This window comes from Vipera berus (genome assembly GCF_964194415.1).
Source record: "Vipera berus genome assembly, chromosome: 14".
NCBI classification, from domain to species: domain Eukaryota; kingdom Metazoa; phylum Chordata; class Lepidosauria; order Squamata; family Viperidae; genus Vipera; species Vipera berus.
The window spans coordinates 12,412,282-12,429,317 of record NC_138217.1 but is presented as its reverse complement, the minus strand read 5'-3'; the positions used below and the strand labels follow the sequence as shown (position 1 = coordinate 12,429,317).

General features: G+C 43.2%; 2 protein-coding genes across 6 annotated transcripts; both read left to right on the top strand.

Moving 5' to 3' along the window:
* Positions 1 to 2: 2 nt before the first annotated feature.
* On the top strand, positions 3 to 4,314 carry GTF2H3 (general transcription factor IIH subunit 3). Its single transcript, XM_081339208.1, has 13 exons — positions 3 to 98; positions 657 to 736; positions 900 to 1,006; positions 1,220 to 1,365; positions 1,455 to 1,517; positions 1,829 to 1,858; positions 1,969 to 1,997; positions 2,087 to 2,161; positions 2,276 to 2,329; positions 2,569 to 2,637; positions 2,862 to 2,997; positions 3,095 to 3,131; positions 3,591 to 4,314. Exons 1-13 carry the CDS (start codon positions 89 to 91, stop codon positions 3,658 to 3,660), a joined length of 906 nt encoding a protein of 301 aa, XP_081195334.1. The 5' UTR covers positions 3 to 88; the 3' UTR covers positions 3,661 to 4,314.
* Positions 4,315 to 6,983: 2,669 nt separating this feature from the next.
* On the top strand, positions 6,984 to 16,953 carry TCTN2 (tectonic family member 2). 5 transcript variants are annotated; one of them, XM_081339184.1, is made up of 18 exons: positions 6,984 to 7,110; positions 7,977 to 8,081; positions 8,635 to 8,708; positions 9,263 to 9,467; positions 9,652 to 9,752; positions 10,412 to 10,608; positions 11,304 to 11,427; positions 11,565 to 11,697; positions 12,090 to 12,155; positions 12,275 to 12,379; positions 12,871 to 12,948; positions 13,434 to 13,514; positions 13,933 to 14,044; positions 14,212 to 14,315; positions 14,647 to 14,800; positions 15,530 to 15,655; positions 16,220 to 16,308; positions 16,663 to 16,953. In XM_081339184.1, exons 1-18 carry the CDS (start codon positions 7,041 to 7,043, stop codon positions 16,776 to 16,778), a joined length of 2,040 nt encoding a protein of 679 aa, XP_081195310.1. In that variant the 5' UTR covers positions 6,984 to 7,040; the 3' UTR covers positions 16,779 to 16,953. The 5 variants fall into 5 exon arrangements, 2 of the variants coding, with proteins under 2 accessions (XP_081195310.1, XP_081195311.1); XR_014027932.1 differs by lacking the exon at positions 16,663 to 16,953 and having other exon boundaries at positions 15,410 to 15,581; XR_014027933.1 differs by lacking the exons at positions 16,220 to 16,308; positions 16,663 to 16,953 and adding an exon at positions 15,121 to 15,225 and having other exon boundaries at positions 15,410 to 15,649.
* The last annotated feature ends 83 nt before the right edge of the window (positions 16,954 to 17,036 follow it).

The window sequence follows — 17,036 nt, the reverse complement described above, 5'->3', positions numbered from 1 at the left end:
GCCGCAAGAACAAGACGAGCGGGGGACGCCAAGCAGGGTGCGCCAGAGCGCCCGTGACGTCACTTTCAGGCGACCGGGCTGCGCCGCTATGAGCGCGGGTGAGTTTGGGGTCCGAATTCCGGATTTAAATTCGGGGTCGGAGGGGATTCCTCCGCCTTTCCCGACTCCGAGGCGAGTCTCAGGCCTCTGAATTCCTTGGTTGGAGAGACTGGGGTTTATTCCGAAGCGTTGGCTGCCTCTGAGCATGTGCAGAGTGGTTTCACACCCTTCCACTACACCCGTTTTCCTCCCCCCCCCCCAATCACCAACCCTAGGTCTCCTTTCAATGGAAATGTCACTTAGGGAATAAAGGAATGAGGCCTTTCATTCCCGCGTGCCAGGTGGAACTCCCTGCCACATGATGCTTTCATGTCTTAGGAAGCTTGGGTGACTTTGACCCTGTCCTCCTCTCTCAGCCCGGCCCACCTCACAGGGTGGTGGTTATGGGGAAAGCAGGAAGAGGAGATCTTCAAAAGTCTCCAGCAGAGTTGGGAATAGTGGCTTTCAACATCTGGATATTCTCAGCAGCTGCTTGAGATGTCTGACTCTGTATAAAATGAAGGAATGGGTGGCAGATACAGTCTCGCCTTCTGAATTCTCTGCTTCATCTTTTCCAGATGAGGAAGTGAATCTCCTAGTCATTGTCGTTGATACTAACCCTATTTGGTGGGGCAAGCAAGCCTTGTTGGGCTCAGAGGTAAGGCATCCCTGGCATAAGTTATTCGGGTACTGTCCTTTGTTTTTTTTAAAAAAATATTTCTAATGTTTTTCTTTTGGATAAATATGGCTTGAAATTTTATGGATGTTTGATTCTGATTTGGAAGTTTCTGGGTTTTCAATAATATTTCTCCTTCTCACAGCTTACGTTATCAAAATGCCTCGATGCAACCATGGTGTTGGGAAACTCACACTTATTTATGAACCGCAACAACAAACTTGCTGTGATAGCCAGCCATATACAAGAAAGGTATTGTGTCTCCTGTTGATTGTTGCTCCAAGAGCTGTTTTGATTGGAAGATAAGCTGGTGATGCCTAGTTAAGTATTGTACAAGAGATTAAAAAAAGTCGTGTAAAGGATATTTTGCTATATTTTTTCATGAAATGGAAAGTGATAGATACTTTGTGGTAGTTTGAGTGATTGAACTCCTAAATGGTTAACATTATATTTCTCTTCTCTCAGCCGTTTCCTGTATCCTGGAAAACACTGGGCAGTTCTCGATCTCTTTGGAGAATCAAATGTTTCTGGTAGTAAAGATGGAAAATACGAATTATTATCCACCATAAATGAAACCATTGCAGAGGAGATAAAGGACCTGATGACCAATAGTAAGAGAAGCCAACTGAGTCACTGCATAGCTTGGGGGTTTCTTATTTCTGTTATACGCTACTTAATTTTTATTTCTTTGTGATCGTAGCTGAGGTAAAGGGGCAACAGACGGAAACTTTGCTGGCTGGATCTCTTGCTAAAGCACTTTGCTGTATCCTTTTGGTTTTTTTTACAAAAGTCAACATTTCTCAAAAATAACTTTGCACTTCTGTATATGTAGACACACACACACACACACACACACACACACGTTGAGTCTCAGGACTTTAAGCAACCACCTGGCTCAGCTCATCTTTTCCAACCTCCTCTTAAATTGTATTGACTTTGAAGAACTCCTGATTTTATTCCTGTATGAAGATAAGAAGTCTATTAATGAAGTATACCTGTTCAAATCCTCCTGTTATAACTATATTTTTTATGTTCTGAAATATAATACTAATTCCTGAATGTCCTGTGCTTCAGATATTCACAGGGTAACAAAAGAGAGCAAAAGTACGTAGTCTGGTTTTATCTATGCATCAGTCTTATTATTGTAAAACATTCACCCGGCCTCCACTAAGTTATTTCTTTTCTCTTTTTTCCACCTCTTGTTCAATATGTAGCCAGCCAGGAAATAAAGTCCAGGATTTTGGTAAGGTTTCCTTCCATACTGTATCTTGAAGTCAAATCGCTTCTGCTAAGTACGACATCTAAATCAAGAAACTCCCATTTCTTTTCCAGGTTATAAAAGCTGCCGAAGACAGTGCATTACAATATATGAACTTCATGAATGTTATCTTTGCAGCCCAGAAACGGGTAATCACCAGAATTCACTACAAGACCTGTAGCTCCATCAGCACCTTACTTGCATTAATACTGTAGTGCTTTCTCTTTAGAGGACCTTAATTCTGTCTCCTTTTTTCTCCTCAGAGTATTTTAATTGATGCCTGTGTGTTGGACTCGGATTCGGGACTTTTGCAGCAGGTATGAAGTTCGTTTTTGTTCTTCCTCGTTTATTAGATCTCATGGACGAACAGAAGTTTTTCCTTTATGGTCCTTCCTGTAAGAGTTTTACTCCCCCCTCAATGTCCCCAAGATTTACTCCTTCGCCCTGGAATAGTGCAAGCGAAGCAGAAGCTCCACCAGTGAGCCCCAGATATAGTTTTGGTCTTTGGTGAGGGTGTTGTTTGCTGCTGAAAAAAGGATAATGTCCTATTTTCTAGGCGTGTGATATAACTGGCGGAATCTACTTGAAAATTCCATATAAGCCTTCGCTTCTGCAGTATTTGCTGGTGAGTTCTGTTTTTCTAGCCACTTTGCAATGCTTGTTTGGTTTAGAAATCTGGATAAACTCTACCAAACCTTTAACATCAGGGCTTAAGCTGATACCTTTCAATAAAATTTGTCAGTCAGAAAAGGGGCAATCGCTCTGGATTTTTGACTACCGTATAGTCTATAATACGGTTCTTCTCCTACAAAATGTTTGTCTTAATAGCGTCCCTTTTAAAAATTGCAGTGGGTTTATCTGCCGGATCAAGATCAGAGATCCCAGTTGATCCTCCCACCGCCTGTTCACGTGGATTACCGTGCTGCCTGCTTCTGCCACAGGAATCTTATTGAAATCGGCTACGTCTGCTCCGTGTGTTTGTCAAGTAAGTGTGTAGACTTTCTTGGGCTTTGGCTTGATCTGTCTGATCTTAAAAGCTGTTCTGAAAGTGTTAATTCTTATTTTTTTAACTTTTTTTACAGTATTCTGCAACTTCAGTCCGATCTGTACCACTTGTGAGTAAGTATCTTTCAGAAATCCTTTTGTAATTGGTCAAGCTCTGCTGATTCTGACATCACTATTTCAAAATGAAAGCAAAGTTTGTCTGAATAGATAACAAAATTATATAAACTGTGTTAGGAGAAATCTTTGTCCCGATTCGCTATTTTTCCTATTGTTTCTTGTCTCTTGATTTTATCATCCTTTATGTCTACCTTGCCCTTCCTTTTTCTTCTTGCAGTACCCACCAGCTACCCAATATTTGCCCAATTTTTTTTATTTTTTTTTTGGCACAAGTTTGTTGGGTGTGTTTGCACATTTTGTTGCAGAAATAAATACGTGCTGAGTTGGGTCAATTGTTAAAGTGTGAACCTAGCAATTCCTAAATGCTGATTTTTTTTTATTGCTGGTTGGGGCAGACAGAATGCATCAAGGCCTCATGCAGAGCCATATTTTAATTACTGTTCAATATTATTCCAGAACCGCTTTCAAGATTTCGCTGCCGGCGGTCATGAAGTCTAAGAAAAAGAAAGTGAAAGTCACAATGTAGCTGCATTATGGATTTCCCTTGCTCTCTGTGTGGGAAGCCTGTCTCCCAGGCTGTAACTATAAAACTAAAAAAAATGGAGCGCCAGAAACCAAAATGTATTTTGGAATGATCAACAAAGGGCTAAAAGTTTCAAGCCAGTGCATACATTGTCCAGGACACTATTTCTGCACTTAAAAGTGTTACAAAATTGAAGAGTTTCTACCACTGGTTTAAAACCAACACCTGAAATCCGAGAAGAAGGAAATAAAGTTGGTATGTAAAACTCATTTCCGATATCATAGGTAGAGGAATCAAAGTGGTTTAAGTCTTGACACCTTAATTCCAAAAAAGCACCTTTTATTTAAGTTAAAATTGTGGTGGATTGACATTTCAGGGCTCTTGAGCTGGTCCTTGCAGAAGCCCTCTTGAAAAATAGAATTTTTTTTCTGATTTAAAAAAGCATTCAGGTCACAGCTGTTGTGTATTACATTTTTCAGTACGGTTAATAGCAGGCTTAAAGGAGTTCTTACTTCCTGGAAGCAATTTAATTTAATTTATTGAGATGCCTATTCACTCTTACTGTTGGCTAGTTGGATGCTATTTTTGTTTAACAGTCTTTTCCATTGCTCCTTAATAAATCATTCCTAAGAAAAAAGGGATATTTTCAGTACTTTATTCTTTATGAAATCTAACTCGACCGCCGATCATATGTTAAATTCACAATATTCGTCAACATCTAATAAAGGTAATGGCCGAGTGCAGTGCGTGAGCCCAGCCTTACTTCTTTTAAACGGTAATCATTTAAAAGTCAAAACTTGGGCTACTTTTGGAGAACAAGATGTAGGAAACCTTCGTCCTGCAGTGGTGAAGAACGTGGTGTCTGATCTAGCACGTAGCCCGGGGTCTAGATTTCTCCAGCTGCTCTCACTCGATAGCGGAGGAGAATGCTGGATGTTGGACTGCACTCTCCTGGAATCTTTTTCCGTGACCGTGGACAATCCTCTCTTGAATGTCGCCCTGGGTGCTAATTTCCTGACCATGAGCAGGCGAAACTGTCTTTTCTCCTCCTCAAGTTGTCGCAGCCGGCTACGTTTCTGCTGTTCCAGATTCTTTACCATCTGCGGAAGAAGGAAAGACGAGGAAGAATTGCAAGATGCTGTGCCATCAAGGAAGGATGTCCTGCTGAAGGTAGACAGAAAAGTTGACTATTACAGTCTCTAAGAATCAGATGTGGCTGGCTGGAGAATTCTGGGAATTGACGTCCACACTTCTTACAAGTTTCCAAAGTTGAGAAACATTGCTCTAGATAAAAGAAGTGGGACATTTAGCACGAGGTGTAAATAGACAGCCGTCCATCTCTTGAGTCACCATGTTTTGTCAATTGTTGCTGGCATATCTCTGGTTGTCGAAAACATTAACAAAATGTTAATGCCAGCCTCAAATCTGTTGCCACCAGCTAACCAGCGTGTGGCACACAGGTTAGTAATAAAGTTCGTATTTCTCATTTTTGCTGGTCATAAGTGGCAGTCTGAATCTTTGAAATTCCCGGCAGTGAAACGGGTCACCTTACTTACCGTGGCTAGTTCCTTCTGTTGTTTGATAATCCTGTTCTTCACTTGCTGAGGGGCCGTCAAGAGATCTGCAAGGCAAAAGGAACAGAAAGAATCATTCTTATATAAAAACATCAAAGAGATTTTGGGATCCCTGCCGACGGCCATTTTTTAATTGAAAATCTTGGAAGGGGGTTGAAAATAGATGCTTCTCTTGAAATGGCTGGGCTTGGAGTGATCCACTGGCAGATGGGAAAACAGCTTGTTTTCAGTCAGGGACCCAGGGAAGAGGATATCCTGGTTTATCGCTTGATGGCAGCTGGATTAATTCCCACACGCTGGGCATCAGCTAAACATTGACTAAGGGCATGAGACTGGTGACCCTTAATATTTTTACAACAAAGCTCCAAAGATGTCCAGCTTAGTTATTACCGTGTCTCCCTAATACCCGGAGACGTTTAGCATTGGAGATTCTGCCTAAAATATGCAATCTGAGCTTCTTGGTTTTAGCTGTTATTTGCTGCTTTATTATTTCCAGTGCTTCTTTGATCTTTGTTTCTGAGTGGTATTTTTTTTAATGAGGTCTTCTTTAATCTTCTGCTTCTTCCGTTTCTCTTCCTTCCCCCCCCCCTCCTTTCATCTATTGAAGCTTACTTGCCTGAGTTGCCTCTGATCTCAGCTTGCTAATCTTATTTGACAGCCTGATCTTCCCTTTCAGCGGTGCACTGTTTGCCTTTTTCTTCTTCTTCATTTTGCATCCCAGGTATTAAGCTATAACTGCAGCTGTGCTGCACATGAATTGTTTTTAGCATCATTATTATTATCATGGTACAGGAAATATTTTTTCAATACTGTCTTGAATCGGCTATGCCAAGGATTTGTTTCTGTAGGTGGCTGTGCTTTTTGTTCCATGGTTACACTGAGATGTAGACCAACACAAATGAATTAAGGGTTTGTTTACCCCTTGCAAGGCATTCCAACTGAGCTTTGGTCTGTGACAGCAGACACAGCAATTTCACTGATGGGATCAGAAATCCAGAATGGAATGCAAATGTAATTTATTCTAGCCTTATTTTGCATTCTATGTTATCTCTGGGAGCTACTTATAAGCAAATCTGTTTGCAGGGCTGCTGTTTTGGGGCTGTTATTGCTATTTTTTAATGTTTCAACAGATGTTCATCGCATATACACTGAGATAGGCTGCACATAAATTGAAACAAATGAATCAATAAAATAAGTCTCAAAGGATTTTGGAGACTTGTTTTTGAGTATTTCTTACCCAGGTCCTTTGCACGGAAAAAGAAGAGGTGGATTCATCTTTAAGCAGCAAGAGTGATTGGGAAGGAGGAAACACAGATTGGGTTGGAGTTAAAGAATTAATTTTCACTGCTGTGGCTGATGGGAACTATCATCCGGTCTATCTGGAGCAGCGTTTCTCCACCTTAGCCGGTCGAAGTCATGTGGACTTCAACTCCCAGAATCCTCGGGGTTGAATTGGCAGCTTCTACGCGCGAGCGTCTGCGAAAGAGATGATGGGAGCTGTAGAGAAGCGGGACTGAGGAACATACCATTCCCACAGTGGGGGGAGGAATAGAAGAAAGGGCCTCTTTTGTGTTCTTTTCTACCACTTTCACCACAGAAGCGCTTTGTTTTTAATCTCCTAAGCTTCCGCCACGTAGCGGGATACTTCAGGCTTTTTTACCTTCCTTTGGCAGCCACGCGAGCCTTTCGCGCTCCCTCAGAGACGACCTGGTTCCTCCCGGCCGTCTCCATAGCAACCAGGGAAGGCGGCGGACAAGATGGCGGCGACAGGCGGTCCTGGGGCTCGGGGTGGCCCGTCTTAGCCTCGCCATGAGCCTCCGGGGGATCCTTTGGGGGCTGCTGTGGCTGTTTCGGGCCGGGGCCCAGGATGGAGAGCAGGGTGGGTGGGGGAAAGATTAAAGGGGGGGCCTTAATCAGCAATGGGCAGGCAGAAATCCAACAGGTCCCGCTTTATGCCATTCTCACAGCTGTGAACTATCTTCCTTCCTCCCTCTCTCCCTCCCTCCTTTGCTTCCTTCCCATTTACTTTCTTTCTTTTCTTCCTCCATCCCTTCTTTCCTCTCCCATTCTCTTCCCTTCCTTCTTTCCTGTCCCATTCCCCTCCCTCCTTTCCTTCTTTCATTCCTTCCTTCTTTCCTCCCTCCCATTTTCCTTTATTCTTTTTTCCAACTTATCCATCCATCTCTCCATCCCTAACCTCTTAGCCATGTTCACACAATCCAAGAGGACCCATGTTCTGGATTTGCACAGTACACTATTTTCTGAGCTAACCAGCAGGCCAAGTTGGTATAATAAACATTTTGAGCCCCCCCCAAAGGGGGGATTTGTCCCCACCCACACACTAATAAAGTTTAGCTTGGGCAATCACGGCTACGTCTCTTAGGGAACCTTGCTTTTAAGAGTTTTGGTATGTGCTTTGTTTTTGAATTCCCCTTGATGGGGGTTTTCTGACTTTTTTAGGGCATAAACAACACCCAAAGCCTTCAAAGAATTGCAACCAGTTGTGTGTGTTCAAGAATGCTTTGGTTAGCAACTTCCCGCCTCTTTTAACCTCCTCCTTTGCAGCTCCAAATGGTGACACAAAAACATAGTCTCCTCAATTTTCTTGTGCTGTCCTACATTTCCTTCTCTTCTATCAATAGTGAAAGGAAACCATGAAGAAATTCACAGACGCCTCTTTATTTAGAGAGGCAAATGGTTATGTTTAATGACTGACCTCAACATGATCCTGATTTCTCTGTTTAGATTTCCAACCTTCATTTATCCACATGTCTGGGACTATGGTGACAGCTTCTTTGACCAACAGCCAGGCTGATACTTTCTCTCTCGCTGTGGCAGACAATGAAACTGGTAAGCATCCTTCAAAACCATTTTTGAGATGATCCTAGGAAGCTCTGGAATGCCAAAGAGCAGGGTGGAAATTATTTTCTCTTTCTTAAAATGAATTAGTTTCACTCTTCCTAGTAAGAATGATGCTTGAGAGATGATAATACATGTGATAAAGGATCCAATCTGGGTCAGTCACCATGACCAGAGATTTATTCTTCTGTGCTTTTAGATTCGTGCTGTAGCCCATCCTCAGGGAACTTCTGTCTTACCAAAATGTGTGCTTTGGGCTATTCTATGTGTAGTATTGTGTGTGGCTTTTTAATTGTTGAGTAGAGTGTTGATGGCCGGCTATTAAGTTGTTGGCTGTTGTGTCCTTGTGGCTGCCAAGATCCAGAGTACCTAATCAGCTGTTGTTAAGTCAGCACTCCTGTTGACTGACAAGGGGCCCGTTTCCCAGGCTTCAATTATTTCCCTGACTATTTTTGTACCTGCTTGGCCAACAATCTTAGTACCTGCGAAATTGGATGTATGTCCTTGTTCATAGCATATTGTAATGTTCTTCGATCTCTTCTAGGATTGTTGCCCCTTTCAGACTGTAGTGGTAGAAGCAGAACAGATGACTGGAGCTTGCAAGTCACACATCAAGGGGTGAGTAGAAAAAGTGATTCTCCTCTTATCCTTGCCAACGAAAGATCTTAGATCAACTTTTTAAGTATCTCCTGTGAACCTCTTTCCATAAAATTCTTGACCTAGATTTCTTATTTTGGCAAAAAAATTTTTGCCATTGCAGTAAATAAAGATCCAAATAAAATAATTGCTGTTTTATCCCTGACATGGGCTTAATATTACCTTGTAATACCTTGGTGGAGCAGTGGGCTGATGCCTCCTTAAGTAACACCAGCTGCCTGCAATTAGTGCAGGTTCGCATCCCACCAGGCTCAAGGTTGACTCAGCCTTCCATCCTTCCGAGGTAGGTAAAATGAGGACCCAGATTGTTGGGGGGCAATTAAGCTGACTTTGTAATAATGCCGCTTGGGGGGGTGTGTGAAAGCCCTAACAAGCAGGCATATACATAGAATGAAGGCTACTGCTAAGCTTGTAAGCCGCCCTGAGTCTTCGGAGAAGGGCGGGATATAAATGGAATTAAAATAATAAATAAAGCTTTCTTGGTTAATTGCTAGCTGTCATATTTTGTATTTCAGAACGTTTCCAGGGTGACGGTGTCCTTGACCAGGCACCTGCAACTGTGTATTTCAAACGTCACTGATTGCTGTGTGGAGGCCCTGTGCTTGCTTCAAAGTTTGCAGGTCTCAGCATGTCAAGGGGCAAAAGTGATGGCCCGGCTATTAATCCAAGCGGAAATATACTCTAATACAACTTCAGGAAACCTAACTGGAAAAACAGAAGGTATTTGATTCATGGCCACCTTTAGATGTTTTCAGCATAATGTATGCACCCAACCAGCAAAATGTGGTTTGCCCACATGTTTTGCGTGCGTAAGGAGGCTTTAATTGTTCAGTAGAAAAGGATATTGAAAGAAAAAGGCACCTCTTCAAATTAACCCATCAGTTCTCACCCTTTTTGTCTTTAGAGAACGTGACGGTGATCCCCAATCAAGTCTTTCACCCCTTGGGCTCCTGTCCATGCAACCTCACCGCAGGAGCGTGTGATATTCAATGCTGTTGTGATCAGGTACTAATTCTGCTCTTAATTTCTGTAATTCTTCATTCTAGGCATCGCCCTAGAAAGCCTCTGACACTTCTGAAACTCTGGCCCATGTCTTTAACTGCGGTTAATTTTTTGAGATGTTCTTTTTGAACCAAATGATTTAATGAAGAATTACATGGGAAAAGCTAATTGATGGCAAAGGCTGGCGTGAGCTTTCTGGATTAGGAGTAATGGATGAAAACTAATCAAGGAGAGATCCAGCCTAGAAATGAGAAATTTCCTGATAACAACAAATCAGTGGAACAACTTGCCTTCATCTCCAACCCTGGAGGTTTTCAAGAAGACATTGGACAAGGGGCTGGACTAGAACACCTTCAAGGTCCCTTCCAACTCTTCTTATTCTGTATCCTATTGATAGGCCTCCTCCCACATTACCCTAGACTTTTATAAAGCAATAACCTTAAGAAAATGTCCTTATACCTAGATCAAGTTTTTGTCTGGGCTGCTGGGACTGGCAAAAATATTTCTCAGTTCTCAGAGGCCGAGATTGAATTGAAGATCTTCTGCATGTCGAGTAGATGGTCCACAGTCGTTTCCCCCAAGATCTGTCTGTGAAGCTACTCAATCTTACTAGAATGGCATCAGGCTGATCCCAGACCTGCCTGTCTAACTTCTCTCTCAAGGATTGCACCCCAGAGATGAAGCAGCTTTTTGAGGGCTCGTGCTTTGAAGGGGTGTTCGGTGGGGACGTCAATCCACCTTTCGACCAGCTCTGCTCCGTCAAATCCGGAAGTTTGGCCCCTGACTGGTTCCCTTTCCTGTGTGTGCAGTCTTCCGTTAATAATTCCCCTTTCCTTGGGTACTTCTATGATGGCTCTACGTAAGTATGAAAACTCCTCAGGGGCTTAGGGAGCGTGGAGCTGTGGAACAAGCATCAGCTAAGCATACAGTCTGTTACTCGGTGATTCTCAATCTCAGCTGCTTGAAGAGGGGTGGACTTCCAAGTCCCAGAATTCTCCGTGCTGGCTAGGGAATTCTGGGAGCTGTAGTCCACCCTCTTCCAACTGTCAAGGTTGAGAAACAAAGCTATAGAACATAGGTGGGGACTTGGGAGGCTAGCTAGGAATTCTGGGAGTTGAAGTCCACAAGTCATGAAAGGGCCATAGTTCCCCCACTCCTGCTGTAGGACATGCATTTTGCCTGAATAATTATTGTAATAATAATTCACACTGCAGTTGTAAAGTGTATCGTTGTACCAGCGATACACAACTTTATATGTGTTGGATTGCAATGCCAGTCTCTGTAAGTGTGAGACAAAGTGTTGTTCTTTTTTCTACCTGTTCCCCAAGGCAGTGATGTTGACGAGGTCCAAATGAATCTGTAGCACCTGGTTTTAATATGGGGTGGACAACTGTGGTACTTAGACGGTGCCTCCCAAAAGTGCCAGCAAAATGGTGACACTTCAGTTTGCACCGTGTCAGTCTGTTTGGGGGGGGCAAGGCCGGGAATCACGATCCCCACATCTTCTCTATTCGTTGCACAAATAGATTACATATTTATAAAATTCATTTGCAGTTCTCCATCCCAAGCGTCTCCTTTTAAGCTTCCGGTGCAAGCTATCCCAGGAAAACTGTCCAATGGTTACAGGCAAGGGGATCCCATCCTGACTGTCCATAATGACTATTTTACAGTTCCGCAGGTAAATGACAACTGTCTGGTTTCTTTGCGTTTTCACTTTTTTGTTCATTAAAGAGGAGGGTGTTGTTTTTTTCTGGATTGGGGAAAGGGGGAATTATGTGGAAATAAACCGGATTCTCCTATCCTTGTGTCATCCAGTTATTCCTAGCTGGGCAGTGTGCGAGGAACGCTCCCGTTTCCTTCCTTCGGAATGTTGAAGCCGAATGTGTGGCCACTTGCAAGGAAGCCGGGAGCGTCGTCTTGAACGGGGCTATCAACAGCGGAGTTGGAGGTACAGAGGTCCCGATTGCCAGGGAGAGATCTGGAACCTTTTCCTGTTTTTCCCAGTTATGATCTTTGCAGCTTCCCGTGATCATGTGATCAAAATTCAGGCGTTTGGCAGTTGTCTCCTATTTATGACGGTTGAAGTGTCCCAGGGTCACGTGATCCCCTTTTGTGACCACAAACGAAGTCAATGGGGCATCCCGGATTCGCTTAGCAACCAATTGCGGTGATTCACTTAATAACTGCGGCAAGGAAGGCCGTAAAAACGGGGCAAAGCTCACTTAAGAACAGAAATTTTGGGCTCAGTTGTGGTCGTAAGTCGGGGACTGCCTATACGAGATCTGCCATCGTAGTTTGAGTTTGCCTTTAATCCCCTCGTCTTTCCTTTTTCCTTTCCAGATAACATCAAACCAGAGGTGACCTACGAGGAAAGAAGTTCTGCCTTGCTCCCTTGTGACCGCAAAGGTGAATCTGCATCGAGCGAGTTTTTTTAATGCATAGTTATAACCCACCTTTTGAAAAGGTTTAATAAAAAACTGCCCAGATGTGACCCATAACCTGTACGAGAGCTTTCCTGTCTTCAGAATGCAGAAATGTGAGTTTTGCCGAAGATTACATCATCGTATGGGAAGGCAAGAGGATAAGAGAACTGAAGATCAAAGTCCTTTATGGAGGAATGTGTCCAGAAGGTATTTTTTTTATATGTTCCTCTTAGTCGAGCTATTCTTTTTTACGATATTTGTTTTTTTCAGCAAACAAAAGATTACCCGTGTGATTTGGAATCAATTGTTACAGCTGTTGTTGTTTTTTTACACTGGCTCTGAAGCAGCCTTGCCTTTAGTTCATAAAAAATCACACCCGGAATCTATTCAGCTGGAAAGTATCCATCTTTGAGCAGAGAAGCAGAAAAGAGCATTTAATGGAAAGTGCATCGAAAACTTACGTAATATGGCTTGGATGCCTAACGCACTCTGCCACGACGTTTTTACAATTGGCTTAATTTTGATTTGGGCTGCTTCTGATGCGTGAACCCAGGGATGCTTGTTGAAGAGACCATAGTTGAAACAAGCCATATCTGCCTGTGAACCCAGCAAAGGTTTCTCGAATTGGTTGAGAAACGCCGCAAACAGCGGCGTCTCTCCCTTTTAACCTTTGTGCCTTTTACATTTGCCTTCCCCAGAGACGATAACGCAGAAGTTTACTGTCACATTTGTGAGCGCCAACGCGACTAGCCTGGAAGAATTGTCGGGGAACCCAGGTGGGCGAAGTGACTTTGGAGTGCATCAGCGGTGGTGATGCTTCAGTTTGTTTTTGTTCGTGCCGTTTGTTGGGTAAGGGGTGGCTTTTGGGGGCTGGACTGTGTCGCTGGCCCTTGATGGTTTGGGTGACAGCCAGAGAAGGTCATAAAAGGGGATCACGTGATCCCTGGGACACCCCAACCGTCATAAATACGAGTCAGCTGCCAAGCGCCTGAATTTTAATCACGTGACCCACGGGGACGCTGCAACGGTCGTAAGTATGAAAAACAGTCACTTTTTTTCAGTGCTGTGGTAACTTTGAATGGTCACTGAACGAACTGTTGTATGTCCAGGACTCCCTGTATATCGCTGACCCAATTCTGCGGCTCCCAGGGAGGGTGGACATAGGCTATTGGCTCTAGCAAGACCGATCTCTCTCATTCTGCAATATTGCTTAACTGGATATATTTGAAGCCACCGGCAAAATCTTCTTTTGTCTACCCAGGTTATCAGCTTGGCAAGCCGGTTAGAGCCACAGACCTGACTTCGTTGGCTCCTGTTACGACCCTAAAACTTTGGAAGCCCGGTAGCCCTTTTTGATGACAAATATTACACAATTTCAAGAGGAACAAAATGACATTGGACGTTCATTGATCCGTGTGACGTTCATTTGGGGCTCCGTGGGGGAGGGGGTAAAAGTGATTGGGAGTTGTATTTTGCTAAGTTAAACTTGTGCCTTTATTCCGTTGCTATCCTTAGGAACAAGTACAAAAATTACGAATATTTTGTAGGCGAAGCAATATCGAGTCTAATTTTAAAAACCTTTCCTAAAAGAGTCCTAATTTGCAAGTGAAGCTGTACCCTTGGGGCAGCTTAGTCACTTCAGTTTGACTTGTTCGATGTCTAAGAAGAGGGAAATTCCACTCCTTCTGTTTAAATACACTAGAATAGTGCTATATGAATGAGAAAACAATTTCTGAACCAGATTATCTCCCATTATTTAGTTGGCAAGAACTTGTGTTCATCAGCAAACCTGACCCCCCTCTTGTTTGGATTCAATTCCATTTCTGGATGCCTGATGGAGGTCAGTCTTGCAGACAACTGCGCGCGGTTGAGGTGAGATTAAATTAGTTTCTTATTCTTCATTTTAAAACATTTTACACTGAAACAAAGGAAGTTTAAGAAATCCATACTGATTCATGAAACCTGGCATTTTCCCTTTGAAATATGAAAACACGAATTGTCCACCGGTCCGTTTATATTGCATGCCCGTTTCTTCGCAGAGAGGACATTGCTACAAGGCTTAATTCCTTGGTCCAAGCGAGCCACGTTGGAAAAAGAGGCAACGCCCGTAAAGAGATCTCAGATGATTGGGTGGAAGTCATCCGTGAGTAACACAGTAGCAACCAGTTAATTGCCGATGTTTAGTTTGTGTTGAAAAGCATTACGATCCTCTTACATGTCTTTTATTACGAAAACCGTAATCTAGCTAACAGGTATTAAAAAAATAATTGGACTTCTAAATCAATTTAAAATTGTATGTGGATATTGTAAATAAGTCAAACTATTTTTTGGGAAAGTGAAGTGAATGAAGCAATCCTGCCTTCACAAAACTCTTGTTTGTTTATATTTTCTCTCTTAATGTTGAAAGAAAAGGATAAATTGCTGAGCAGCTGGCTGCTTAACCTTCTCAGCCCATCGGTTTTCGCTGTTCACAGGTTTAAATGCCTCTTCCAGTTCAAACGCAAGCGACGGGAGCTTAAGAGGAATCTGTTCTGATGTTCCTGCCCACCTGAACATTCAGATCATCACCGCTGATGTAGGCGCAATAGAAGGAATCCCTCAAGAAGAGATACTTGGTGTGCAAATCAGGTGTGTACAGACTTACTCGCATTTGCTGAACTCAGATCTCTTCAGGGCCCTTGGCGGTTCCCCTCCAGGTTTAAGAAAAGATTTCTTTTGCCACGTAGATTTCTAATTTCTTTCCGACTGAAACATGATGATTATATTATCCATTCAGTTGGGTCCAACCCTTGGCGATTCTATGGGGCGGGTGTCTCTACGTCTTCTGATTTTGCACTAATTGGACTTGTTCTATGCTCTGGCTGGCGTCATCTTTGCTGGCGTCCCGTCACACCGTATCCTTTGGCGGGCTGGTTTTCTTTTACCACCGACATAATTGCTTTCTCCAGGGAATTCCCCCGTGTGACGAAGCCCAAATGAATGAGAGACGGTTTTGTGATTTTTGGATTGAAACGTAATAACCCCCAAACTCCTTGATCTGTTGCAATCAGAAGGTGCGTTCCATCCCAAGGAGGAAAAATAAAAATCTCACTGAATTCTGACCCGGGCCCACATCACACAGATTGTCCCTTTATTTTTGCTGTCATTCAGGATGCCTCTTAGAAGCAATGAGCACTGACATTTTTTCCCCCCTGACCGTTAGGAATTAAGAGTTGTCCTCTTTTCTAATACTACTAGGATAAAAAAAAAATCGCTCTTCTTACATTCTTACGTTGACGAAAATCAGATACGTGACACTGCACGGCCTTCTACCTTGTAGCTGCAATTCCCGTGTACAAGAAAGAGTTTCTCTTTCAGTTTTTCCACCATAACTTGGCAAGTTCCCTGCGGTCTGGCTTGTCCGGAGAATGTGAGTTCCCTTCCCATCTCTGCTGCAGTGCAGTTTATTAAAGTACCTGCGCAACCCCCAGTGCCAAAGACAAGGTAAAACTAGGATGCGGACTTTTTTATTTTTATTTTTTATTTTAATCCCATTTATATCCCGCCCTTCTCCGAAGACTCAGGGCGGCTTACAATCTAAGCACAAATCAAATGTGCTTAGCAATAGCCTTCATTCTATGTATATGCCTGCTTAGTAGGGCTTTCGCCCCCCCCAAGTGGCATTTTTACAAAGTCAGCTTATTTCCCCCAACAATTTGGGTCCTCATTTTACCTACCTCGGAAGGATGGAAGGCTGAGTCAACCTTGAGCCTGGTGGGATGTGAACCTGCACTAATTGCAGGCAGCTGGTGTTACTTAAGGAGGCATTAGCCCACTGCTCCACCAAGGACTTGTGAATCTTGTTTAGATGCTCCAGATAAACTGCTAGGGAAATTTGAGTCATGCAGCCACCATTTGCGACCTCCCCAGCAGTCTCTGACAAACACTCAAGGGGGTGGGGTGGGGACCCAGATTCGCCTAACAACAGCAGTGATTCCCATAACTATGGCAAAACAGGTTGTAAAATCAGCTGCAACTCCCTTTAAGAACCTTTTTTTTCCTTTCCAGATTTCAAATTAACTACACAGAGTACGACTGCAGGAGAAACGACGTTTGCTGGCCTGAGCTTTTTTATCCCATGACACGCTACTATACCGGTAAAAAAAAGGGGGGGTCTCCATTGGCCTTTCTCTCGTTTAATTTCTAGCTGACCCCCGAATCCTTGGGTGGGTAGGTGGGTGTCTCAGTAGGGAGATGTATTTATTGGAAGAATTTCCTTTTTGTCAGAATTCATTTATAGACACGGCCTGAGCATGACACGTAGCGTATTATGAGGTGATTCCAGTTTTGTAAATCTTTTGTGCCGGGGAGGGACTCCTCTCTGACTCGTCTCATTCTAGCAGAAGCTTGTCTGGATTATCTTCCACTGAAATGCCAATTCTGGAACAATTTCTTCCAAGATGTAATGCCTCATCCTGTTTCTCAAACCTTTATCTCCAACCTCTTTTCAGGAGAGCCCTATTCTCACACCCTTGCCAAAGGCCTGGTGCTGCTTTTCTTCGTCCTCCTTGCAGTGGTGCTGAGCAGTCCTTGGAATGGGATCCTCCGCCTGTGGAACAAGCCCTGAAGACCTCTGCCTCCTCTTCCCCCCCCCCCAAATTTTGTTCATGCTTTTCTACATTTTTTTTATCATGCACAGCTTTTATGGAAAGAGAGGGGGAAAATGGGTGTTTCCCCAGATATATTTTCCACAAAAAAAATAGAGGGGGGAAGAGAGGAAAAAAAATTAAAAAAAATAAAAATCCACATGGAGAAAACTGAAACTGTGTTGTGATTTTACAGGAAAAAAAGTGCAATAAGGGAGAGTCCCAAGCATCAAGGGATG

Bases quoted from the DNA above. Each gene is read 5' to 3' on its own strand.
- GTF2H3 (XM_081339208.1), top strand. The intron at 1,859-1,968 runs GTACGTAGTCTG...TTCAATATGTAG, and splicing joins GGTAACAAAAGAGAGCAAAA to CCAGCCAGGAAATAAAGTCC. The intron at 2,330-2,568 runs GTATGAAGTTCG...CCTATTTTCTAG, and splicing joins ATTCGGGACTTTTGCAGCAG to GCGTGTGATATAACTGGCGG.
- TCTN2 (XM_081339184.1), top strand. From the start codon at position 7,041: ATGAGCCTCCGGGGGATCCTTTGGGGGCTGCTGTGGCTGTTTCGGGCC. The intron at 7,111-7,976 runs GTGGGTGGGGGA...TTCTCTGTTTAG, and splicing joins GGCCCAGGATGGAGAGCAGG to ATTTCCAACCTTCATTTATC. The intron at 15,656-16,219 runs GTAAAACTAGGA...TTTCCTTTCCAG, and splicing joins CCCCCAGTGCCAAAGACAAG to ATTTCAAATTAACTACACAG.